The sequence below is a fragment of the Bombyx mori genome, chromosome 22 (genome assembly GCF_030269925.1).
Source record: "Bombyx mori chromosome 22, ASM3026992v2".
In the NCBI taxonomy this organism is placed as follows: Eukaryota; Metazoa; Arthropoda; class Insecta; order Lepidoptera; family Bombycidae; genus Bombyx; species Bombyx mori.
Genome location: NC_085128.1, coordinates 13,223,416 through 13,251,403, shown reverse-complemented (window position 1 = coordinate 13,251,403; position 27,988 = coordinate 13,223,416). Strand labels below are relative to the sequence as shown.

Here is a 27,988-nt window from a genome sequence, read left to right as displayed (position 1 = left end):
CGCCTTTGTTATTTTCATGTAAATATTTCCGTCGTTTCGGACACCTTGCAGTTTTCGTGGTCACAAACGGCCGATCCATCTGCTATCGAATGTAGTTTTTGGAAGCCATTGGATTTCAACCTTCGGCTTTGGAATGCAGTCTTTACGCTACTCGCCTCCACGATGTTCTCAAAGCACGTAGTGAGATAAACCTTCACAACTCAACACACTTCATAAAGTTCTCAGTAGTAGGCTACAGCTTTCGGTATCCTTGCAATACTGATATCCGAACGACGGTATCCACATAATATTAAGTGGGATAAAAACTGCCTACTTCTAAAGACGGAGAATGTGAGTTAGTGGGCTCTCTACAATCGGAACACATGACTCATGTTTTCGGTAGAATCAGGAAAAGGTGGTATCACTAATAGTATAGTAAACTTAAAAAATATACTAGAGCTCTACTACTAGCTGCCAGTAATTTGTCACTCCGTCTTGTTTCTATGTAGTCTAAACATTACTACTAAACTTACTAGAGCAAATAAACTACACTATATTCAGTTTTTTGCAAAACTGAATGAACTGCACTATATTCAGTTTTTTGCAAAAAACTGAATATAGTGTAGTTTATTTGCAACACAAAAGTGTTCCACTCTTATAGTGATTAAAGTAGTTGTTACATTTCAGAATGGTTTCATCCATTTTGGTTTGTATAAAAGATTGCATTTAAAAAAATGTTAAATTGTATAAATTATCTAACAAGACTTAGTATAAAAAAAAACTTTGACATATATATTCCCTTCGTCGTGCTTCTTTATTGCAACTTAATTTTATAACAATATGTTTCTAGTTCAATATTTATACACAAATAAATACCTTCTTTACCCACATAAACAGAAAGTTCATAGTTTATGTACATATAATAGATTTTGTCACATAATTACAAGTTCTTAAATGATACATAACAATGAGTATTGTTGAACACTTTCGAAATTTTAAAGTTCATGATTTAGTGATAAAATGTTTATTTTTTTATGATTTTTCTTTTCCTTTTAAGAAATATCCTAACGTCAGGTACGTCCTTTTGGGAAACCGTTTCACTGCCTGAAGTTTCCAAAACTGTTGCAGCATTCATACTTTCTGAATTGTTGCTATTTACACTGTTCTCAGTTACTATTGGAGCGGGGTCTGACAAAGTTTGTGCTGATTTGTATGGAGTTGACGTAGCAAGAGCGTTCAGTAGTGTTCCTGAATTTTTTTCTACAACCGTCCCTTGATTATTCGTTGGAAATGGTTCTATACTCTCAAGTACATCAGTTAAAACTATGGGCTGTACGCCTGTCGATATGATTACAGTCTTAACTACATCCGACTCATTTTCTGTCGGATGTAGATTAATATTTTCATTGCTATCACAAGTTTCTGTAGTTGGCATTGCAATCAAATTAGCAATGGCTTTTTCAGGTTCATTATTCATAATTTCAATTTTATTGAATTCCATAGTCTCGGTGGTCATTTTATTGAGCCCTTCTATACTTACTTCATTTAAATTTTCTACTGCTATTTTATTTGCTTCTTGTAACTCAATACCGTCGGTGGCGTCTTCAAAAATCGGCACGTAGTTAGTTGAATTCTGTACTTGAGTTTTGTTGGTTATTAATCCTAAATCTTCAGGTGTTATCAAACTGGTACTGTCACCAAATAAATCATGAAATTTTGTTTTAATTTGTTTAGGTTTAGCCTTGCTTTTACATTTGGTCTTCTCGGTGTTGTGAACTTCACTATTATTATATGTTTCATTACCATCTTTCTGTTTTTTCTTTTTCGGTTTTTCTTTTTTCGTGATATTTGATAACACTTCAACCTTTTCTTTTGCAGTTACGTTTTTATCTTCTCTTTCTTCCAGTTTTTCTCCAACAAAATCTATAGTCGCATTCAAATCTGTGCCAGGTTTTTCTGCAACAAGCTTTTCGGAACTTTGTACATTTTCAATAATAGAATCTGCTTGATAATCTTTTTTGTCATGTAATGATACTTTTTGGTCTTCCATATTATCACAAGTTTCGTCACTTAATTCTAAATCACCTTCCACAATCCCAATTACAGTGGTCTGGTTAAATGATTTACTTGTATTCATAAAGCCACACGTAAACTCCAATTCATTAAAAGAATCTATTTTGCTTTTCCTATCCTCTTCTTTTTCTATCGGTCTTATTGGAAATTCATGGATCTTAATTTTTTCCTTATAATTTTTATTGCCATCTTTAATTGCGTGTAAATTTTCAATAATACCTAAAGATTTTCCTTGTTCTTGAATCGCGGAACTAGTATGCGGAGTAGAGTCCATATTTACTTCCTTAACTTTAGATACATTATAGTTGTTTGAAGCAGGTTGTGACATTGTCAAATTTTTTATCTTCATTTCTGGCGTTTTCTTCTTCTTAGTCTCAGAGCAGACAGTTTTGCCGTCCCTGCACTGATTTGTTTCTGTTTCACGATCAACATTGTCTTCATGTGGTTCATTATCCATAGATATCCTTGTCACGGGATTGTCAAAATCCGTGTATAGTTCCTTAATGAGTTGTTCATCTGAAGGACACCGAATTAGTTCTTCCGGCATGCTAACTTTCTCAATACCCCAATCAGATTGCTTTATTACTTTAAACTTAATCTTTCTGTCTGACGTTGTAGATAGAAATTCCTTTCCCTCTAACGTTTTTAACTCATAATTACTACTCGATATTCTTGGATCTTCGAGCTGCACTACAGCTATGTTCATGATTTCTGAAAAAATTACAATTTTATTCTCACCAACTTTTACTTTTAATAAATATTTTATGTAAAGCTATATTGAAACTGAGCTATGACCCAGCTCTGGAGGACAGCCTGTAGCTTGACCATTATAACTAATCACTTAAACATTTGAGAACAAAACAATAACGATAATAACTCGACTAACTCAGTGCATCCCTGACTGTTGTGCTGAGGGTCGTGGGTTTGATTCCATCATCGGGAAAACATTGTGCGATAAGCAGGTTTGTTTGCTCTTTGTCTGGGTATTTATTATAATTATCTATATATGTACATATTTAAACATATAGAAGTATGTTTGTCAGTTTCTGGTATGAATAACACAAGACTAAATTGAGGCCGGATGACCATGCAAAAGTTGATCCCAATTATTGTAACTTGGCATTATATTGAGAGAGCAGTTCCGATTAAAATAATTCAAATATAATTCTGAATATTCTGAGTACATAATACTATTGCATAAATATAGGAAAACATGAAACTGAAAAAAAATTGGTCTCTTCCTCACAGTGTGAGGATTAGCCAACTTTCTTTCTTGTGGCTTTCTCAAAAACAAATGACAGACTTTTGTATCTTTACTTTGTAATAATGATTGGTGCCATTTTTGGAAATAAAGTGCTTACTTAATATTTTTCATAAAAGCCAGGCTATTGGTTATTACAAACAGATTTCAATATAAAACTTCCAGTGATGTTCTAGGTGTTTAATAGAAGTATATTACTTGAAATGAAGTGCATTTCACAATACTTGCCTCATTGGAAATTTACATTACATTTTTAAGAACTTTTCAAAATAGAATGACTAACGGCAAGTAGCATCACTGAGTTAGTATAACAACAAAACTAGAAATTACTGGTCTTCGAAGTAGGCGGAGGGACTTCGGTTCCCTCTGTATTTTGTACCGTATGTTCCATGGGGAGTGCTCTGAGGAATTGTTCGAGATGATACCGGCATCTCGTTTTTACCATCGCACCGCCCGCCACCGGAGTAGAGTTCATCCATACTACCTGGAGCCACTGCGGTCATCCACAGTGCGTTTCCAGAGGTCTTTTTTGCCACGTACGATCCGGCTATGGAATGAGCTCCCCTCCACGGTGTTTCCCAAGCGCTATGACATGTCCTTCTTCAAACGAGGCTTGTGGAGAATATTAAGCGGTAGCCAGCGGCTTGGCTCTGCTCCTGGCATTGCTGAAGTCCATGGGCGACGGTAACCACTCACCATCAGGTGGGCCGTAAGCTCGTCTGCCTATAAGGGCAATAAAAAAAAAAAGGACGTCATGTTCCGCACGGGTTGGTACCACCAAGCTGCCTATTTCTGCCGTGAAGCAGTAATGCGTTTCGATTTGAAGGGTGGGACAGCCGTTGTACTGGAAAAACTGAGACCGTAGAACTCATGTCTCGAGGTAGGTGGCGGCTTTTACGTCGTAGGTTTATATGGGCTCCGGAAACAAATTAACACCAGGTGGGCCATGAGCCCATTGTCTACCCATTTAGATGGATGGCATTAAAAAAAATTAAAAAAATAAAAATTAGATGGGAATACTCTCTCAATGCAAAGTAGGTAAAACACTTATATTATTATAATTGTATAGTCATCCAACATAAAAACGATACAAGGCAAGAATGATAAGCTATTTTAGCAGCTTAACATCATAATAAATTATTATTAAAATAACCAAAGATTGGAAATTGGCATGCAAAATGACCCAAAACATAAAGTATACTAGGATGACAGTTGCTATACTAAGCATACTGACCAGAAACATTAAAATGTTCATAAAAACATTACCTTTTATGGGCTCTGTATAATCAATATTATAATCAAAATCAGGAGACTGACAGGATGTGTACTGTGACTGTAGCTCTTCAAATGTTTCCGCTATATCTTGGTGTTCTTTATATTCCTTTTCGTATCTACGTTTTTCTTCCACTTCTTGACGTTTATAGCTTTGATATGCCTCATTTCTCTGCTTCTTGCTGTAAGGCTCATCATAGTCATTTGTTGGTATTTTATGTTTGACTGCTTGTCTGTCCCATTTATATCGGTCATAATCGTGAGGATAAATTTTATTGCTTTTCCTATAGTCTTTTTGGTATTCGACTGGTGTATTTTCTAATTTCCTGTCTCTGTGATCTATCCTATTATAATGATCATCTCGATATTCCCGAGGGTACCTATTCCGTGTTTCTGGACTGTAAAACCTTCGTCGTCTTGAAGAATCATATTTATCTTTTCCCTTGTAACTTCCATTATCATAATGTTTACTACTTCTACTTCTATAAGTGTCTCGTGAAGGTTCATAATACATCTCATTTTTATAAATTTGTTCTGATGTTCTATTATATCTATCATTGTAATTTATATCTTGGGCATTTTTGTTGGCAGTGACTGTTTCTGGTGCTTTTCTTCTATACTGTTCTGACATATGACCATCAAGATCTTCTTCAAACCTTAAATTTTTAAGAGGATTATAAAATTAAATTTAAAAAAATCATGAAGATGTTGATTTTTTGCAGAAATTTTGGTGAATACAGGATACTTGTATACTATAATTTTATCTCTCATCAACCGAATGATCATGGTTCTATACTCTTCGTATATACGAGTGTTACTGTGTTACTTATAATATTTGCTATGTGTATGTGCATTACTATAATTCTCATGTTGTATTTGTTATTTTAGTTATGTGTTATTTGTTCTACACACACTCATCACTTTTTATTATTATTCTCATTATCCTCTCGCAGGTCTGCTGGAAGAGATTTCTTAAAGAAATAAGCAGTGCCTTTGTACATAATTTTCCTATTACTCTGTACTATGTCTTGTTTTCTGTGTGTACATAAATAAATAAATAAATAAATACTTGCTTTGACTTGTTAACTTGTTGTGTAAAGAAGATGTTGGGTCAAAAATTTTTAATCATCTCTGTATTATTTTTTTACTAGCTTTACCCAATTATATCTACAGATATGTTTGTTTACTTTCATAAAAACAATATTATAAAATTTTACTGTCTTGTAAACAAAATGTTTGTCAGTACTCTTTTAATTACCTTTCAGTTGGCATAGACTTCCGCCTGTTTCGAATATGTAGTGGTTTTTGGCTAGGTTTCTCACTCTCAACAGCATGTGTAACATTCTCTTTAGATTCACTAACATCTCTGCTTACGTTTCCATCTGTAGAACCTGTGCTGCTTATTTTAGTTTTAAGTATGGGTGAAAGATCTTTTTTATAATTTACTTCTTTTATTTCTTCTGTAGATTTAGTAGCTTTCGGTCTGGAACTGTAAGTCAGATTCATTTATTCAAAGAAGTAGGAATAATGTTCATAACTGTAAACTATCATTTAGATAGATTAGTTAGTTACCAACACCCAGGTTTGACCCAGAATGATATCATAGAAAACTCCATTGGTAGTATAAAAACCAAATCCATTCCAGAGTTTAATGGAATGTTTAAGTAATTCTGCATTGTACACATTTAGGGAAACCACAAACACTGCCTGCCTATTAATTCAATAAAATGATTTCAAATAGTTACAACTATTTTTCTTTAATCTACAATACACTATTTCTCATATGAGACATAACAGATTTAAAGCTCAACTATTAACATGCAACTATGTTTTCAGTGTTTCTGAAGATAATTTGAAAAGTAATGCAAACTGTATTCAAGACTTGAATCCAATCGGGTTCAAGTGTTGAATACTTCTTCTTATTCTTTTGTTTGAAGGAATTGAATGTGATAGCGAAACTGATGGATATAGGGCATATTGTGAGCCCCTATGGATATGCACTACCCATAAGTATATTTCTTTTACAGATACAGATATTACACATTTATTAAACAAACAAAGCAAGCAAACCCGTTTATCAAATAAATGTTTGTTTGAAATAATTAATTCCTCTAGCCTCAGCCCAGTATGAAAGGCTGCTAACTGGTATATAAATTTAGTCATCCTATAGTCAATAATTTTGAAATGTAAATATGTGATGATAAAGCAAGTGTTTACTTGCCAATTTAGATAAATAAATAACTCACGTTTTTTGTGGATAAGTATTTGGTTTTTCATGTTTTCCTGAATACTGACAACGGAAAGCTAGATTCCTAATGTTTAACACCCGTTTGTTTCCATTTTTCAATGAATTTATGACTAACAAGTCTTTTCTGTAAAATAAATGTATTTTCAAATAAATTTTTTTTTTTTTTTTTTTTTTATTGCCCTTGTAGGCAGACGAGCATACGGCCCACCTGATGGTGAGTGGTTACCGTTGCCCATGGACTTCAGCAATGCCAGGGGCAGAGCCAAGCCGCTGCCTACCGACCTACCTAAATTATTTATACCAATCAATTTGTTAGTCACATACAAACATTGTTTAATATTTTCAGTATGACATCATATTCATATCCTTAACCTAACTGTTGACAATTGTGGATAGTTGATTGATGAAACATAAAAATGAGCTGGGCCTACAATTTCTTCATCATCTCCTGTTATCTACAAATTGACTTTAACTATTAAATACAAACATGAGATGGTCTCCAGTCACTGAACTACAACATATACTACACTCACAGGATACACAGCCACTGAGAGCCAATAAGAAACAATAGAAAAAAATGTAACATTTTGGCTGTGCCCCTTGAATGGCTCATATCCACAAGCAGCCGTGACCACTCACCATCAGGTGTGCCAGGTAAAATATCAATAAAAAAATACATTATTCCCTCTTTTTTTTTATCATTAGCCAGAATTAAAAGAAAATTGGAATTTTTTTATTTTAAATTTGGCAAATAGTAGCATTTGGCATTAATTTTTTTAACAATAGAATATCCCATCCCCCAGCACACACTCAATATTGTGAAAGTTTATACAACTAATATGTACCAAATTCATATTTTTAACATTAACAATCTAGTATTGTTTATCAAAATTTTATAAGGCTGTTGCATGTTATATGTAATTTTTGGTAATATACCTGTGGCCACCTCATGATCACAATGAAAACATCGATAAAAACATCCTAAATACATTGGGGTTTTTTCAAGTCAAACTAGGCTGCAGTCTTGTGTTGTGTTAAGGTAGAAATAGACATTTTACTATTTCTTAAGGCCTCTTTTTCCTGAACACACTTTTAGTAACATTATTAAGAATATGTACAATAAACTCACTCAATGTTAAGGTCTTTAATAATTTTGGTTTTTCTCTCTATCTCAGCTTGTGCAGTCTTCAGTAAAGATGAATAGTTACACTCTAACTTCTTGTACTCAGATGACAGTTTGTCGAAATCCTGCAAAATATCCTAAAGATTCAATTCATATCCATTCTAAGATACTATTTGAGTATTTAATATTAATGGTATTTACAACAGACTTCATTAAAGGTGTACTATTGTTGTAGTATAACTAGGTACGCACAATTAATATTTATTGTTATTATCTTAAAACTATAATATTATTTAATTTACTTCATATTTATAAATATAAACATAGATTTACTTCTCTGGTTACATATAAATACTTTGGTTTAACATTTAATTTTATATTTAATAATTATGTGGTATTCTTCTTTAATAACTATTAACTTTAAGATCCGTTCAGCTATACGTATTAAATGTTTCAAAACTTACTTTTTGAAGTTTATCCATAGCGGTCGAGTACTCGTCTAATTTGCCCTTCAACTCTCTGTTTTCACTTTGCAGCTAAAAATAAAGGAAAGGTGTAAAATAAATATCGTTTATTTCTTATTATACATAAAATAACTTGCGTTTATTTATTTTCTTTCGATAAATGTGCACCACGAAATGTTTTGGCGCTAAATCGCATACCTCTTCAAGAGCGTTAACTTCATTGTAATTTTCCAAATCACCGTAAATGTCTTCCATTTTGGAAATATTGAATAATAAAGCATAAATATATAATCAAATTCACTCAGTTAAATAAACTCTAGACTTATTAATTACAATTATTTTGGTTTCCTTTATTTTTATTACCCACTTTTAACTTCATAACATGACCATAGACTTTTGATTTTTTTCATCGATCGGACAAGCAAAAGAAACAACCCAAACAACACGCTTTTCTAAATAATCGAATTTTTTTGTTATAGAAAATTGATATGTAGAGAAAATGAATTGTAATGGAATTAAATTAAGTAAGATGGAACAACAACTTCAAAATATGGGTGTTAAAACAGTTAAGACTAGATTTGAAGATTGTGTCATTAAAAACATGTTCAGCATTTAAGTAAGTATGCGTTATTCATATAAATGGATATGTACATGTTGCTTAACTAACGCCGATTGAATATTCTAACAAATGTCGCTCAATTTATCTAATGTCATGCTAATTAATTCTAGTGAATTCGAAATGTATTACGATTAGCAGAAATTTGTTTTTTTTTTCAATCGTAGTAATATCGAATTTAAGCTGTGATCACTGCCTGGTGCTCAGTGTGGTATGACCGTGGTCGTAACAAATTGTAGACAGTTTCGTTTTTTTCGCAAAGCTGCTCGAGGGTAAATTGGTTTGATCTCTTGGCGGTCCACGGTATGCAGAGAATTCTTCGCCAACACCACATCGCGAAAGCACAAGTCCTTTGTGAATAATGTGTTGAAAATCCAGAGACTATCAACCAGGGTGGCGTACTTTATATTCAGAATCACCAAAAGGTATTGTTTGAAGAACATACAGGCTTACACTCCGACCTCGGCACATTCTGACAATGAGGTGTGATACAAATAAACATTCTTCTCATACAAATAAACTTTGTATGAGAAGATTTCCCGAGCCATGCATAGTCCTACAGCTCACTTCACCTTTGTCATGAGGGATTTCAACGCGAGACTGGGTAAGCAGCGCGTGGGAGAGCTGCGAGTGGTACCATTTGGATTACATTGGTGGGCATTGAAACCACTCGGGAAACCAACTTTCCGGTTTCATGGAGAAGGAGGAATTATTTATGATTAATTGTTTCTTCAGAAAACGGGATCACAGGAAGTGAACATGCATGATCCCCAATGATGCTATCAAAAATGAGATAGATTTCATTAATTCGACAAAAAGGCAAATATTCATTGATGACTCTATGATTAATAGGGTTAAAACCGGAAGTGACCATCGGATGGTAAGGGGCACATTGAACCTCAATATTAAGCTTGAGAGATTCCAACTGATGAGGTCTACGCTCCGTCCAGCACCAGCTCAGATCCAAAGTTCTGGATGGATGGGATGAAAGGATGTTTTCAAAGTTCTGAACTGGAAAGATCTAGGCATCAACACCAACGGCAAGTACCTAACTCACTTTCGGTTCGCCAACGATATTGTGATTATGGCTTATACCTCGGAGGACCTCAGTACAATGCTCAAAAACCTCATTAGGGCTCCTATCCGAGTGGGCCTAAATATAACATGAAAAAAATAAAAATTCTGTTGAATGCTCGTGTAGCGCCCACTCCAGTAAAGATCGGAAGCTCTACGCTCGAAGCTATTGCTATCCAGCTAGGTAAATCCAATTTCGAAAAAGAGGTCAATAGTCAAATCCAGATTGGGTGGGCAGCGTTAGGAAAGCTACGTAAAATCTTCTCACCACAAATACCACAGTGTCTCAAGACGAAAGTCAATGTAATCTATTTGGTTACGTGCTCTGTCACCTGGCATTATCCATGTGTACAGTCTTCTTGGGTATATTTTGATGCTCATTATTGTGAGGGAGTTTTCAGCATAGAACTGTAGCCATCCCTCGCCTCGGTCATTCCTAATACCAAGACAGTAATACTGATCCTCTCATGTGAGTCTCGGTGATCCCTAATATTTTCAGGTGATAATGCGCTTGCTCTTTAGCTATCATTTCTTTTCCCTTGGTTGCCAGAGCTAACCGAGTTTACCTACCACGCTACGTTTTACGTATTCTCCACCAACACTAACATTATCTATGGTCCCCACAAAGAACAAAGTTAAACGACTTTTTGGCCGGAACGCGAGGAGTGAAGTTGTGTGATTTTGTTTTATTTTGTCTAATTAGTGTTTCTTCAGGCTTAAATGTGTAATAACGGTGGTTTATTAACCGTTTAATATCTGTGAAAGTGCACAAATATGGGAAAATGAAACAAAGTTGCTGAACGTAACTTCTCTCCAAAAAGTCCATTGAAAAAGTCTCAGTAAATGACCACCATTTTACTGGAATTATACTTCATCCCATATCATCTCATTTCATTTCATAATATAATATAATAAAAAAGTTATCATTAAAATTAAAATAAGACTTGACCTAAAGGTCTTAGTTACCAGGTCATAAAATCCCTTAAAAAAAAACAAAGTTAAACCATTCACCATTCGTAAAAATATGTTCGGTCGTTGTCATTTGGTTAATTTTACTCATTCACTCCCTCCTTCCACTTTCGTTTCGTAGGTAGATACCTACCTACTCAAAAACATTTTGTAAATTTTGTTACGCCGTCCTGCGTTCAGCTCGGATGTGCTGAACGCTAAAAATAATTTGATAATTTTATGTTAAGGCACTTAATTTTGTTTTCTTGTGTTTTTTTAAATAAGTGTGTTTTTGTAAATTTTGTGTACATTCATTATTATCGAGGTTGCATGTAGGTATTGATGCAACAGGGTATTCAAAGTGGTAAAAAGTCCGTGTAAACAGAAGAAAACAGTGTACTATCAAGATGCCTATGGATTCAGAATGCGAATGCGACCTGGTGTCGAAAGAATGGCTCCTTGCAAAGTTACGTTCAGACGAAAGAGACACCGTATTGATAGATTGTCGGGGCTCAAACGAGTATTCTGTATCGCACATCCGTTCCGCTGTGAACTTTTCCATCCCAACAATAATGCTTAGGCGGTTAGCTGCTGGGAAGATTGAGTTGTCATCAACAGTGCAGTGCAAAGAGTTGAAGGCGAGGATAAACCACTGTCGAACCCGTGGTATATTCGTGTTGTACGGTGATGGACCTCCCAGAGACCCTGACTCTGTCCACGGTATACTCCTCAAGAGGCTGAAGCAAGACAGCGTGCAAGTCGTTTGTCTTGAAGGTAAACACTAGACACTAATTTTTCATATTTTTATTTTTTTTATAAAATGTACCCAAGATATGTTCATAAAATTGCCCTGTAATAATCAATTAAATTGTTGTATATATAGCCATTCATATGAATGAATCACTTGCAAAACATATTTATTGAAGTTAATGAATTCAATTAATTTTAATCAAGACAATGAAATGACCATAAAAGGCAACAAATCATTACTCCTCAAAACTAGTTATGAAAACGTTACAGAGATCTAAAACACACAGTAATAGTTATTTTTTTTAAGTTGTCCGATTCTGTGGTAAATCATTTTATTCTTGCTTAATAAAATTGTTCAAACTAATTTCTATTTAAAAATTTTAATATCATAGAGTAAATAGATTTATTCTTTTTAACGTTCTTTAATGTTCAAAGCAGTATAACACAATACTTTTAATAACATAAAAAATGTGCATTGTGTAGGTGTTTCACAATTATCTATTAGTAAAACAAAAACCAGTTGAATTAAATTGTTTTTTTAAATCAACATGCATTTGCTTGTCACATATCTATTAGAATACAACTTAAAAAAGTAATTCATTGCTTACAAGCATATAAGTTGTACATCTCATTGAGAACCACATCAAAACCAATTCAGATATTGTGGAGTGTAATCAAACAAATGGAGAAATGTCTGTTAACAATTTTGTTACATGTAATTAAAATGTAGGGTAGTCGAAAAGACAAGAAAACAAATGAATAAAGTTGAAGGAACTTAACAAATTTAACTTAATAAAATGTTTATTTTGCATAGGGTCTGTAAGCAGAGTATACTGAGTAGAAAACATATTATTATGTTAAAATTTACTGTTTGTTGTTTTATCAAAGGGTTCCCAATAGTAAAGTTTGCATTACACATAACAAAAAAATGTTTTATTGTTTATTTTCAGATATGATATTGTTACAAATAATCTTTTTTTCTTATATATTAAATTCATTCTGGTAGAACAAATTATAGAATAGGTCTAATTGAAACAAATATACAATTGGCGATGTATATCAATGGAAATCTTACAATAATTTTAGTCTTAAATTAAGTATATTATTCACATGCTCAAGCTTAGCTTAGTTTGACAGCATATAGTACATTTTCTGCAATCACCAGCAAAAATGTTCCCAGCAAATTGACTAAATTTATCAACAATATTTATTTAAGCTCCTGTGTGCTATAACAGTTAAACCAAATAAAAAGTATTACCAATTAAATACCTATAAATACAATTTACACAAAAAACACTAAAATTAATGAAAAAATAGTTTTGACATGTAATGTTTTCTTTCTATTGTTTGAAACTTTACAACGTTAACCAAAAAGTATTTTATTACTTGCTATGCCTACATACAGTGAAGGTTTGACTTTTCTTTGATGAAAAGATAAAGGAATTTCTTATTATTTGGGTTTGGGTTCCTTGTTCCATTTTTGAAATGGTCCATTTCCAGTGTATTTTCTCTTAGTAATGGTAATAACCGTTAGGGCCCTTAAACAAGCCATCTTGCTTCTTTAAAAATATTAAATTTAGGTTTAATCAGTTCAGGGCTATGTTTGTAATTAACTAATATGAAATCTTTGTGCTATAATTGGTCGGTTGCCCAGTGAAGTACTTATTTGAGGTACTCCCAATATATTAAGTGCTCAGTGATAAGTATAATCCTGTATCTTGTCTAAACTTCAGATCTAGTTTCAGTTACTAAGTATTCGAACTAAAATGAAATCTGCATTTGTATTCCAACAACTTCCATGTTGAAGTAATTGTAGATGTTTGTGAGGAAAATTAAACCAATGTAGGTAGTGTGTATACCAATCAACACCCACTAGGACATTAGCATATTTTTTTTAAAACATTCATGGTTTTTTTGGTACATACCTTTTTCACAGTAGTCTGAGGGATTCATTTTGAAGTGTCTTGTGTATTAAAGCTTATGTCGCTGGCTTAAAGACCCACCCACTCAATTTGAATGCGCAAAAAACAAATACAAAAAGTGTTATTTCTAATTAATTTTATTTCATGCGAGCACAAAAACATGCCTCTGTTTTGATACTTCTATTGTTTTGAGAAATACGTTTTTTAGATACTATACACAAATTAATTGTCGAAATTACTGAAGAAAAGAAGCCTAAGGAGGCTACATTCAATCTTTTTTTTTTCTATATACCTATACTGGTAACAAACCAGAGAGTTGAAGTATATTTAAATCAATGTAACAAACACATGGGGTTATGCCAGCGTAACCAGGCGAGGATGACAATCAGATATTCATTGTTTAAAAAAAAAAAAAAAAAATTTTTTCAAGGTTTTCAGGACATACTTATCTAAAACTTAACTATTTAATATTATCATTCATTCATTACAATACAATTTCTGACGTTTCGTTATAGCTCACAGTTTTCGTGGTCACGGTCGGTCGGTCGGTCGGTCCTTACATTATTTTAACTACACTACAAAAACATGCATAATTAAATTGATTTAAATTAAATTCATTTGAAACGAAAAATAATTACATCGGTTCGTGAATAGGTTGCTGTTCTCACGGCGTTATTCATTGAGTAAATTATTATTAAAGCGAAATACTCGTAATACCGGTTGTAGTGGCGGTCGACTGTGAGATGTTTCTAAACGACTCATTGACGAAAACAATTTATTTATTTTATAAGTACCTACCTTATAATATTATTTGCATTCAACCTACTTAGTTAATACTAAGTAGTGGTCCCACAGTAGTCGAAATTCGACTTTATTTAATTGAAATTGAGGCCTATAAAATCAAAGGCAGTTAAATCCAAGTCTGTCAAATAATCAGGTAAACTACAAAAATCGGCCCTAAACACGTCATTACGGACCCTCCCCGAAGTACCGCTCTTGCTAGGGCCAGTGCTAGCATCACTCCCGGTTTGAGAAGCTGAAATAACTTTGTTCGGATAGCTACGATATTCTTTATTTTAAAGCAGATTTATAAAGAATGAGAATATTACTAATAATCTGAATTTTAAATGATGAAACTTTCGTTTATTAGTACTTAGTACAGAGTAAGAAAATTTTTTTGAACTGAATTTGTTAGAGATTTAGCTGCATTTGTTATAACATGAAAACACTACAACGTGTCCAACTAACTAAACAAAATAGCGCCATTGTTAATCCATTTTACGACATTAAGGCGTTTAGCTGCCTTTGATTTTATAAGCCTCAATTATAAGTTTGTATTATTGTGGTTCTATTGTCAAAGACTATTATTATACATAGAATCACAGAATTCGCCAAGACTGCACTATAGACAAATAATATTAATATATTCTCAAATTGACCACATACTTTAAACAATAACAAAAGTTTGACAATAAACAAAAAAGTATATTATACACACTCGTGTCAAATACATGAGTGTGTATAATGTTTTTTTTATTGAATTAGTGTATTTGCCGTGCATAATTTAAAAAAAGAAATAGCATTCTATTCAAAGCATTCAAAAGAAATAATATTCTTCTCCTTTCTCTTTTTTTTTTTCCTACCTAAGCTGAGAGCCTTGAGAGGCTATATCAGCGTAACCCTAACTTTTGTAGGTGAGCTCACGGGGCTCAAACCTGATGATCCCTTCTCTATATTTATTCTCTAAAAGTATGGGAAATTTCATACTCCTCCGACAGCTCAATTTTCCTAAAAAGCGGTGCAAAATAAAAACTTCACGTATTAATATATAGATATACTATGTTTTTCAAATAAAATTTTAGAATATAAAATATATCATTTAGTCCTATTAAACATAATAATAGTATTATACTATCAAAGACTAAGACTAAGAAAATGTTGAGGCTCTTCAATCCTAATCTGGTTAATATTTGGGGAAAATAAGAAACGTCTTGTGTTTTAAAATATCCGAGGGGACCCGGACAGGGAGCGTTGGCGGAGGTCGTGAGTGGAGGCATCCGGCTCCTCCAAACGTGGGAGAGGAAGTCGGCTACTTAATGTGCTCTTCAATGCGAGACCGTAGATTAAATCACTGCACGAACATAATAAGCCGATTGTTCATGCTAGGTCTTACATTACAATACGCGTTACATTCGTTGAAATGTTTAAAATCGTTTCAGAATAGGAATTTGGCTCATTGTGTAGATAATTAAACGAATGACGTCATATCGAATAACAACGTGTAATATAAATCCGAATCGTTATTAATCACTAGTACCACGCTACTGTATCGTGTCTGGTTTCTGCCTTGCAAGGAGTAATGCGTTCCTGTGTGAAGTGTAAAACATTTGTTGTTGCAGTATTGAGAAAAATAAAATTCCCATCAAAATAAAATTTTCTACGTTAAATTTTGTGGTGTACCTACTTGAATATATTTAGATGCAAAAATATATTTAGAATTATAATCCACCATTGTTCTCATTGATAAAATCGTTCTTTCTATACGTATCAACAAAAATGATGATAGCTAATGACAAGAAGAAAAAACAACGTAGTCGAACGTAGATAACAAGACCGACCTCGATTTCTATGTCTCTAATTTTAAATAGATGTAGCAGCACCAGTAAAAGGAATTAGAGATGTAGCTAATAAATTTTTAACAGATAGATATATACCGGATCAAAGCCGGCCGGACGCGCGGCCACTACTCCGGTCTTGATGCGACGGAAGAACGCCGCCATTTTATTAATAAGTTCCCGTTTCACTCACGTCCTGCCAATTCCAGTTCACTGTCTATATAGCTACGTGTTAAATTTTAATACGTAACATAATTTCGAATAGAAATATTTGGATAAATGAGATATCCGTTCGATTTGTAGAAAAAGAAAACTGTCCAAAATGTGACCATGGTGTTATGTCAAAGAAAGAGCTCACTAACTAATAATATTCGATTTTTATTATGGTTTGTAAACAGGGTCCGTCGTTCTAATAGTTGCCATACTCTGATGTTTGATCATAAAATTAATGGCACGTGCTCGCGAAAAACAGGATGTTGTGAACTCCAACGATGAATGTAAACTTCTTGGAGTTTCATATTTATAATGGCAGCGGAAATTGTGAGCATCTGGCTTATAGTTCGAGTGTTGTGTCCGCCGAATATAAGATTAGATAGATACGAAACGGGAAAAGGAAACTGGGTCTCGTAAAACTGGAAGAATTGAGCCTCGAAACAATTATTACGCCAATATTAAAATATAAATACTTATGTGACTAAATGTAGTCGGATATAGTATTTCAATGTAATTTAAATACATACAATGTAATGAATGAAACTAAATTTTACTGTAGTCTAGCAGTTCTAGTCCGGGTTATGGCCGTCGGCACAATTGGAGGACACAGCATTGGCATTGACAGTTTTTATGCGCTGATGTAATGTCCAGTTCGCAACTTAAATTTTGTACTACGCATTGTATTCAGATTTATTTGATTCGCTTCGCTACAGTGCTCCCACATTAAAAAAAAAAATGACCGGTTACGCCACCGACCCGAGTAGAGGTCAAGTTAGTTTTGGTCTAACGATTCAATATAATTATTTTCTGTATGTTGTAAATGAATGTTGTTAGGATGCAACTTCAAAGTAACAATAACGCTGATACTGTTATCAGTGTAGGTATTATCTGCCGGCAGCGGCGCCGCACTATAATGTGAAATAATCAAATTGAAATCATGTCGTCGTTCTAATTGAACGATCAACACATTAAAACTTACTGATATTCGCTTCATGCTATTATTGCTTTGTGTCCACAGTTCCTAAATCATAGCTCACAAAAAGTACTTGTAATAATAGGGGTTAAAGTATGAAATTGCCGTTCTATTGTAATAGGTATTTCGAATTGACATAGAACCGTCATGGTTTGAGATTGTTGAGTGAAACTTTTTTCGAGTGGTACCAATGAGGTTCTTCTTTTAAAAAATGTGCAACATTCGATTATAGACTTTCAGTTGTTTTTTCTTTATTCAGCTTAGATAAGATCCATATCCATCCATCCTAGCTCAGCTCAAAATCCGGACTAGACTCTCCACCATTTGCCTGCGAAGGATTCTTGAATACTTTGGCCACATTGCAAGGAAAACAGTGATAACCTGGAGAAATTGGTGGTCACTGGAAAAGTCGAGGGCAAGCGACCAAGAGTCAGGAACCCAACCCGTTGGACGGACCAGATTCGTGCAGCCTTTGATGCCACAGTGCACGATGCTCTGCACTCAGCTGCAGATAGGAACAGAGGGCGGTGCATTATAAAAAAAAAAAAACTGTTTCAAGACCATGACCACGACCCTCAGTAATGAGGAAACCGACGCAAGGAGGAGGAGACAAGAAAGATGGATACTTCGAAAATTCGAGTGATTTTTGAGTAGGAGTTCCGACGTGGGACTAACGCTGCAGAAACAGCTCGCAATATCAATGTTGCGTTTGGAGAGGAGACTGCTAATGAACGCACCCTGCGATTTTGTTCTAAATGATTTCGTGATGGAAATTTTGATTTGAAGAACGAACCACGTGGATTAGCGCGCCCACACAAGTGAATAATAATAAATTGAGAGATGGTGGAAGCCGAGCCGATCCAAACTACCCAGAAATTAACGGCATGGTTTAACGTTACCTTACCAACAATATGGACTCAATTGCGTCAAATCAATAAAATAAAATATGAAAAAAGTGTGCCTCATGGTTTGACTGATCCGCAGAAAGAAACGCGTGTTGAAACTTGTGTTGCCTTGTTGAATCGATAGAGGATGATTAAATCGAATTGTGACAAGTGATGAAAAGTGGATTCTTTATGATAACCGTAAACGAAAAATGCAATGGCTGACCCCAGTTCAACGCCGCAACAGTGTCCTAAAGCAAAGCTTACCAATAAAAAGGTTATGGTAACTGTTTGGTCGTCTCAGCATGGTATTATTCACTGTAGCTTTCTCCGATCTGGTCAAGCAATAACGGTAGACGTCTACTGTGCCGAACTCCGAACAATGATAGCAAAACTTGCAGTGAAACAGCCCCGACTCATCAATCGATCTTCACCATTATCGCTCCATGATACCGCGAGACCTCATACAGCACGAGAAACCGTTTTAACTTCACAGGAACTGCAATTAGAAACAATTCGTCACCCTCCGTATTCGCCAGACCTTACTCCTACGGACTACCATTTTTTTTCGTGATTTGGACAATTTTCGACATGATAAAAAGTTTTCTTCTCAGGAGGCAGTACAAATTGCTTTCACATAGTTTGCAGAATCTAAATCACCAGAGCTCTATCGCAAAGGCATAAATGACATCCCGGTATGAATGGCAGCAAAGTATAGATAATAATGGTAAATATTTTGATTAAATAAATTTGTAAAATGAAAAAAAAAACCGAATTTAAATTTTTCAGTACAAATCGGCAATTTCATACTTTAATCCCTAATATTTAATTATTCGTAAAGGTCATGTCTACATAACGTAATGTTATATATAGCACAAGCCACTTGATCAAGAGTCTGTCTGTGTGGAGATTTATTAATGTTAATAATGGGAGTACATTGCTGCTTAGCGAAAAGCACATTCTTAGCTCTTTTTTACAAGTAAGATGCAATCACACAAATGCAATGAGAGGCTTGATTTCTGTACTATGTATTTAAGAAATATATTAAAGTGTGATCAATATCCGAAAATGATTATATTACTTAAATAGTAAAAACAGTATTATCAAAATATAGCAGTAACTTAGTAGTTTAAGATCATTTAGTTTTAAACTCAATGACTAAAATTTGATGATAGTGTAGTCTGTTTTAATTAAATTCGAATAGGTAGTTTTCAGAATTCTAAATACAAATTTTGTGTTGTTTTTATTACTATGTAATAGTTATGCTTATTGTATGGACCGCCGTTTTTTTTTTCTCTCGGCATGATGTTTCTTTTTATATAGGTTGACTACTAAGTGGGCACCTAGGTCCATAGACGACATAACCGCCGCCACCGCTCACCTTTAGGCCTTATGTACAATAATCTTTATGTCGAATTGACTTGTCGATTTATTGCTTTGCAATTACATATATGTATACTATTGTGATAGTTCCGGAGGCGGCTAATAATAGTTAACTCAATAATTATTTTGTACTAGCTGACCCGGCAGACTTTGTAGTGCCTCAATCGATAAATAAAAGACCTAAATTTTTGTATAAAATTAACTAAAAACAAACCAAAGGAATCCGTTCGACGGGGGACACATCAAAGGGAAAACAAAATTGTTATTTTTATTTCATTCCGAGCATTTTCATATTTATTTAACCTTTTAAACCTTCTCTGGACTTCCACAAATAATTGAAGACCAAAATTAGCCAAATCGGTCCAGGCGTTTTCGAGTTTTAGCGAGACTAACGAACAGCAATTCATTTTTATTTATATAGATAGATTAACTAGTATTATACATGAAGTATGTTTTGTTTTAAATATTTAGTCCGGAATTTTTTACTTTATCATTTTAATCGTTATTTTAAATGTTTGTACTAAAACTCTATGAACTCTAACTGCCTTTATGTAAATCAGACAATCGAATACATTAGAAATATGAAATTACCATACTGCTCATTCTCAGAAACCGAATCAAACCAATCGTAATGACGTCGTATTGGTAAATTCTCAGAATTGTCTTGAACATTATATTTTATCTTTTTATTTTTACCATCATCATTGTTGTCTTTGAATTTTCAAAAAAAAAAACACATTTATGTACTCTATATAAGTAATACAATTACTTGTTTTTGTCAAAAAGTCTCTTTGTAGACGTTGAGAGGTTTTAATTGAGCTATCTTGTAGAGCAAGAAGTCAATAGAGCTCAAGTGCGATCGTATTATTTATAAGTTGGCCACCAGCCTTTGTAAATTGGTTCAATTTGTTCCAACAGGCTTCATTAAAGTCTATTTGTGAAGACGCGACATGTTGCCAATAGCATCCTGCTTTCGCCGTAACGAGTAGGTACTCTCTACAAAGCTGATATATGAACAACCTTGATTTTTTGTTTTTTATAATATCCCTTTTGAGTATCAATGGATAAATGAGTCGTCTATTATCAAAGGTGGCAATCTGTGCATTTGGACAAAAAAAAATTATTGATATGTCAATACAGATTGATTTGAATATAATCGTCTCCTTCAAAGAATACGGTTCAAAACCTGCATTAAATAAAGGTTAATAGTTAACCTGTTATTTATCTAAGATGTCGTTCCGAAGAGTTTTGTGACTGCCGATGGAATACAAAGTCAATAATTCGTTTTTCTGATTTACCAATCATTGTCCAAAAGTCAGATTGCCGCCTTTGATAATAGTCGACTCAAATATTGCACGGAAAAACTAGTACACGTTTTGCATGTCTAAGCTATGAAAAGATAAACAATTTACAACATATTTAAACAAATACAAAACTATTCATTCATGATGATCTAATCGTTATGAATTCAATTGTAAGGTTTTACGTTTAAAACTCCATTCATATCTACAGGTGTCGTGTGTGTCAGACACGTGCTAACACAGACAATATTGTGCTAAATGTAAAACAAAATCGCGCAAATTAGATCCACATCGCAATTCACGTCCATATATTTATCGAATGTTCATGATTCCTTATGTTATATAAATCGTGCTACTGTGTAAGTCGCACGAGCTAAATCTCTTTTTTTGTCTGTGTCTATCAGACCTCAGCTGGTAGATATTAATACTATTACTTTATCTGTCACACTATTTACAATAGGATACGTTACGTATCCAATTGTAGATTTGTAACCTCGATAAACATCGCAGCTGTTGATGGAATTTTACAAAAGTAATTTTAGTTACTACATATATTAGACTTATGCATATTTTTTATTATATAGATATGTTAAAGATCCATTCGTCTCACGTGTCGCAGACGTATAGCAAGGTTTATGATCTGACCAAAGGTAGATTTAAATCGCACAAGGTTGTTCATAAACGTTGCGGGAAGGACGCGAGCGGGGCCAAGGCCTCTGGCACCTGCCGCCCACGCTATCCACCCTCCGCCCACCAAGCCCCATCCCCCAGAGACATTATATTGCATCTAATGTGTACGGAGCCTTGTCTTATTGTGCATTATGAATTAACAAGATTATTATTTCTTCAAATGACTATTTAGTTCAGCCACAAAGAATGACGTGTACAGAAATAAGTTCAATCTCTAAAAGATCTAAAAGATACCCAAAAAAGTTCCGTTTAAACCATGATATTTTTAAAAATAAATATTTCAAGACCTTTTAAAATAGATTAAGATAAAATTACTATGTTAATCATTATTACAACGGATACAATCCACGAGATATTCACTGGCAAACCTGCATGGCCTCCCGCACAATTTTATTACGCGATTATTAATATGAATTATTTAGACATCAGAACACTCGTAATTTCAGAATCAGAATTAAAATGATTCATTTCTTAAACGTATTCAAAATTGCCCTTGAGACCGAGCACTGTTTTAATTTTTTCACGAAATCGCTAGAATGTCTTAAAATGTAGCGTGTACTTTATTTAGTCGTTGAATTTATAGGCCTATTGGTGGGCGCCCGCGTGTGGGAGTCGAGCGTGTGCAAAATCGGAGCGGAACATTTTTATACGACGTGGGTGTAATAGGCTGAAGGATTAGGTTCGAGGCGAGGGCGAATTTTATGAAGTCCTTGGTAGAGAGGACGAGACGCGGGGCGGCGGGAGCGGAGTACGTCGGATTCATTGAGCGCGGCGGATGAATGGGCCGCGATGAGTCACCGGATCGATGCCGCGCCGTCGTACCCCGCACGTCTCTCCCCCTGCGGCTGCGTCCTCTGCACTACCTGCAACCGGACTACAAGCACATACAACACTGCTACCTATACATTGTGTACTACAGAATTAAGTCTAAATAGGGTATTTAGAAAACAAGTATTTTTTTATTCCATAACTACGTGGACGAGCTCATAGCCCACCTGGTGTTAAGTGGTTATCGGAGCCCATATACATCTACAACGTAAATGTCGCCCCCCACCTTAAGATATGAGTTCTAAGGTTTTAGTATAGTTACAACGGCTGCCCCACCCCTCAAACCGAAACGCATTACTGCTTCACGGCTGAAGTAGGCTGGGTGGTGGTACCTACCCGCGCGGACTCACAAGAGGTCCTACCATCACCTATTGTCGTAGACCTTGAAATTAGATCAGATTTATATTAAAAAATTATACTAGTGCTTTTATCACTGATTAGACAGTTATTGCATTACAAATTCCACTTTAATTTTGTCATCTCCGAATTATTTGGAGTATGGACAACGTATTGTCTTTTCTTAATAGTTTTTTTTTCTTTAATAATAATAAATCGCACCACATGTCACCTTAATACTATAAACCCATCTACCGAATTATTTTACCGCTAATCTGTTCTATACAACTAAACATTCCCTTCGTAACAATTTCGTAACAATCATTTCCCCTCATATTATACAAGGAAAAACAAAATGTCCTAATAATATTTGGGAATAATAACTCTGAAATTTGATGATACATAACAATACGCATTATGTTGATAATTCCATGTTGTTTAATATGACTATCAAAATTTTATTAAAATTGAATTTTCCCAATTGTAAGCTAAGTTTTATCAAAATCAACCAAATGGTCTGGAGAACCCTGAGCTTATTGAAACGATAACGAAATGCATGACCTGTTCGACATTTATACGATTATCAAACAAAAACTCACATTTCAAGCAGAAAATTAATTCAATGCGATAACCGAAGGCAGTTTAACTTGACGCAGAAAAGTGAGGATGTCTGGTCCCAAACAACAGGAATGAGAGATTGGACGCCGAAGCGATAAAGTTTTTGTTCCTCAAATAAATAACTTATTGGTCAAAGGTATATTTTTACAGTAGCTCAATTATACGTGTACCCACATAAAAACAACAAATGCCTTTTGTAATGTTAATGTTCAAACAAGAAACATTTCTTTTACGGTGACTTTTATACCCAGATACCTACTTGAATTTAGTACTCTAACAAAAATATTCGTTAAATATATTTCTCCTTGCCATCCTCAGTTTTAGGGGGCGTAGGCTCCCCTAATTTGAAGGCACCAGTTAATAACGTCCTCTGTCGAGGTTGTGTCTGATCACTCTTATGTCGTTGGAAATCCAAGATAGGTGATGGCATTTACTTAGGTTGTTTTTTTTAATTGCGTACATGGGTGGACGAGCTCACAGCCCACCTGGTGTTAAGTGGTTACTGGAGCCCATAGACATCTACAGCGTAAATCCGCCACCCAACTTAAGATATAAGCTGTAAGGTCTCAGTATAGTTACAACGGCTGCCTCGTCCTTCAAACCGAAACGCATTACTGTTTCACGGCAGAAATAGGCAGGGCGGTGGTACCTACCCGCGCGGACTCACAAGAGGTCCTACCACCAGTAGAGCTCTACATCCCATTTAAGCAATAAAAAAATTCAATCGGAGCATTCGTTCATCAAGTGTAGGATGCGTTAGACGTAATGGGAATGACATTAGCATCACAATGGCACGGAACAGCCGGACGCAGCACGGGAAACGTTCGACCTGTCGCGCCGGAAACACTGTCCGTTCCTAACTCGACGCCGCTCTGACTCTCGTCTCACTCTGAATCATCCATCCGATAATTAATTAACTTCCTACAGATTAAAATAGTTTGACGGCTGATATTTTACTGGGCTTAGAACACGAGTACTCTCGTTCTGCTTAGAGGGAGAGAGAAAGAGAGATAATCTATATATTAATACGTGAAGCAAAAACTTTGTACCCCTTTTTACGAAAATTGCGCGGACGGAGGAGTATGAAATTTCCCACACTTATAGAGAATATAGCGAAGGAGTGCCGATTGGTATTTTTTTTTTAAATTATGCATTAATAATACTTTAGATCAATAAAAGAAACGTTACACACACTACCATATATTTGACACACACAAGGGCGGATCCAGGGGGGGGGTCATGGGGGTCATGACCCCCCCTGAGCTGGTTCCAGGACCTAGGTGGACCACATATTGAACATAATGATTTAAGGACACAATACTTAGTCTGGCCATAAATACTGTTACAATTAAAAAAAAACAAAATATTACATTTGAATTTGGAATCTGTCATTTTTATATGATTGCTCATTGAGTTTTCTCATTTTGGCGCTAATACATTGTACAATATTTTGCGATATTAAAATGAAGTGGGGTGATAAAGAAAACCGAATCGCTGTGATTGCATTAAGCAAAGTAGGTATGGAGCCAAATGCAATTTTTAAAACTCTCCATACGCTTGGTATTAGTAAAATGTTTGTGTACCGGGCTATTAATAGGTGCAATGAGACCTCTTCTGTTTGTGACAGAATAATATCTAGCCGTCCACGTAGTGTTCGTACGAAAAAGGTGGTCAAAGCAGTAAGTGAAAGAATTCGAAGAAATCCTGTCCGAAAGCAAAAGATTTTATCTCGGGAGATGAAGATAGCACCTAGAACCATGTCGCGTATTTTAAAAGATGACTTAAGACTTGCAGCCTATAAGAGACCTAGTGGTCATTTCTTAACTGATAATTTAAAAGAGAATGGGGGGTAAAATCGAAACAACTACTGAAACGGTACGCAAAGGGAGGTCATAGAAAAATTTTGTTTACGGATGAGAATTTTTTTACAATTGAGCAACATTTTAACAAACAAAAGACCGTATTTATGCTCAAAGCTCTAAGAAAGCTTCCCAATTAGTCGACAGAGTGCAACGTGGGCACTATCCGACTTCAGTGATGGTTTGGTGGGGTATTAGCTATGAAAGAGTGACTGAGCCATACTTTGGTGAAAAAGGTATCAAAACATCGGCACAAGTGTACCAAGGTACGATTCTTGAGAAGGTAGTGAAGCCCCTTAACAACACCATGTTCAATAATCAAGAATAGTCCTTCCAGCAAGACTCAGCGTCAGGTCATAAAGCTCGGTCTACGCAGTCTTGGTTGGAAACGAACGTTTCGGACTTCATCAGAGCTGAAGACTGACCGTCGTCTAGTCCCGATCTTAATCCGCTGGATTATGATTTATGGTCAGTTTTAGAGAGTACGGCTTGCTCTAAACGCCATGATAATTTGGAGTCCCTAAAACAATCCGCACGATTAGCAGTGAAAAATTTTCCCATGGAAAGAGTGCGTGCTCCTATTGATAACTGGCCTCAACGTTTAAAGGACTGCATTGCAGCCAATGGATACCACTTCGAATAAGCTTTTTATACTTTAAATTGTTTTATATTTATGTATTAAACTAACACACTGTAAAAGTAATAAATGTTATTTGCAATAGATTTTTTTTTTCCTTTGTTTCAGTATTTATGGCAAGACTAGGTATATTGTTGCTCCTTATATTGCTCCTTAATTAATTTAATTTAATATAATAACTTTGTATGATGGCAAATGCTTGGGAACAAACGCATCGAAAATTTGAATTTTACCGCGCCACACTCGTGCGCGCTTGTCGACTACGTAACGTCTAGCTAGGCCTAACCTCAAATTGAATCCTAACCTCAATCGGAATCGGAACGACTAAACTTCAACATATCATAACATAGTTCTAAGTTAAAAAACTAAAATTTCTTTATACCTTTAATGTGCTTATACGTTTAATGTGCTTATAATAAAATACCTACTTTTACTTGTATCTATTGTTATCAAAATTAAATTATAAGTTCTTGACTTGACTATGACTATGTGACCCCCTCCTGGCACCAAAGCTGGATCCGCCCTTGGACACACACGCATATGAATACTCTATGTTTATTGTCAAACTTTTGTTGCTCTGTTAGTCTGTGATCAAATTGAGAATAGGTTAACATTGTTTATTTGTCTATAGTGTAGTCTTGGCGAAATCTGTGATTATAGAAGTATAATAAAAAAATAAAAAATAAATAAAATAAAATTTATGTAATTCAGACCCTCTTAAGTCCATATGTTGTAAGTAGAATAATACTTAGAACTATGTTAGTAAAATTAAAATTAAAATAATAATTATAATTAAAATTAAAATTAGCAATTAAAACATTTAAACATTTAATTCATAAATCTGCGCTGCTTTGAGGCACCTGGTATATGGTTATGTATATGAACCAAGTGTCTCAAAACAGCACATTCGGGTTTATTACCTATAACCATCAGGATATTATTAGTACTCGCATAGTCTTTGACAATAGAACCATAATAACGTTCAAACCAATGATTTTTTATACAACAGATATGTTATCTTCATAGTAACTGACTCTTCAAATCTGATCGCGCCATATATATCTACATACCTATCGATATATAGTGCACACACATGTTGACAAGTAGCATTAATGAAAAGTACAAAAGATGGGATAAGCGCGTGAGTAAAAAAGATAGCTATAATTCGAACGATTGCACTTGTTATATTATTATTGCATTTGTTTAGACGCAACTAAAGACGAAACGTCCCAATTGGCCTGTTTTCGAGTCTTCACTTGACGTGCGCTTGATACATATCTGCTTCTTTTTACATAATATAAAATAATATCATTGGTTCAAACTTATAATTTCAATTAATTATAGTCGAATTTCGACTAATGCTGGACCACTAGTTTACTTTAATTCACTTCGAAACCAGTTAATTCTTCTTCTTAACAAAAATGTGAAACGTATACAAACAAACGGCCCTAAGCGGAATGAATAATGTTCCTTCATCATTCTTTTAAAGCGGTTTAATGTTGGCGCATTTCTCATCGCAGCCGGTAGTGCATTCCGCGATCGAATCCCCTGAATCGTGAATAAACGGTCAACAAATGATGATGAATGCGCAGATATCAATCTCAAGTTATACGAGGTACTCAAGGAAAAATTATGCATAACATAAAGGAACTTGGTTCTTTCTTATTCATATTATTAACAATGCTAGACGGTATTTTAATGATTCAAACTTAGAGCTCATGAAAGTAGACACAACATAAGTATCGTACTTCAGCGTTTGTACGTATAACTATTGCATTCAATTTGTTCTACACTACAATTTTATGAGGTTATACAATTCACGGGGTTCCTTTTGTGAGCAAAGTGAATCCGGAATCTATAAACTACCAAGTTCATAATAGCCTACATAAAACAATATTTGTAAATCATTGTAGGTTTATTT

General features: G+C 34.7%; 2 protein-coding genes and 1 long non-coding RNA gene across 5 annotated transcripts in view; 1 reads left to right on the top strand and 2 right to left on the bottom strand.

Moving 5' to 3' along the window:
- Positions 1-770: 770 nt before the first annotated feature.
- On the bottom strand, positions 771-8,822 carry LOC101738570 (uncharacterized). Of its 2 annotated transcripts, none has more exons than XM_012690662.4 (7): positions 8,619-8,822; positions 8,421-8,492; positions 7,963-8,093; positions 6,832-6,957; positions 5,844-6,074; positions 4,580-5,241; positions 771-2,763 (listed from the first exon to the last, which is right to left on the bottom strand). In XM_012690662.4, the coding sequence occupies exons 1-7, from the start codon at positions 8,673-8,675 to the stop codon at positions 1,004-1,006; spliced, it is 3,039 nt and encodes a 1,012-aa protein (XP_012546116.1). In that variant the 5' UTR covers positions 8,676-8,822; the 3' UTR covers positions 771-1,003. The 2 variants fall into 2 exon arrangements, with proteins under 2 accessions (XP_012546116.1, XP_012546117.1); XM_012690663.4 differs by having other exon boundaries at positions 7,963-8,081; positions 8,619-8,816.
- Positions 8,823-11,152: 2,330 nt separating this feature from the next.
- Positions 11,153-27,988, top strand: part of LOC101740325 (dual specificity protein phosphatase Mpk3) — a 35,106-nt gene continuing 18,270 nt past the window's right edge. For both annotated transcript variants that reach the window (XM_012690664.4, XM_038019020.2), the window contains exon 1: positions 11,153-11,832. In XM_012690664.4, the coding sequence (XP_012546118.2) occupies positions 11,466-11,832 (367 nt within the window). In that variant the 5' untranslated portion in view covers positions 11,153-11,465. The remainder of the gene's footprint in view (positions 11,833-27,988) is intronic.
- LOC119630260 (uncharacterized) lies at positions 11,235-14,723 on the bottom strand. The gene is made up of 2 exons (XR_005246055.2): positions 13,734-14,723; positions 11,235-13,346 (listed from the first exon to the last, which is right to left on the bottom strand). It is a non-coding gene; the product is annotated as an uncharacterized LOC119630260 (long non-coding RNA).

What these genes read in the sequence shown, in the direction of transcription:
- LOC101738570 (XM_012690662.4), bottom strand. Translation starts at nt 8,675, where the DNA reads ATGGAAGACATTTACGGTGATTTGGAAAATTACAATGAAGTTAACGCT. An exon ending in CTATGGATAAACTTCAAAAA is followed by an intron (nt 8,094 to 8,420) that starts GTAAGTTTTGAA and finishes TTGAATCTTTAG; the next exon opens with GATATTTTGCAGGATTTCGA. An exon ending in AATACTTATCCACAAAAAAC is followed by an intron (nt 6,075 to 6,831) that starts GTGAGTTATTTA and finishes TCTGACTTACAG; the next exon opens with TTCCAGACCGAAAGCTACTA.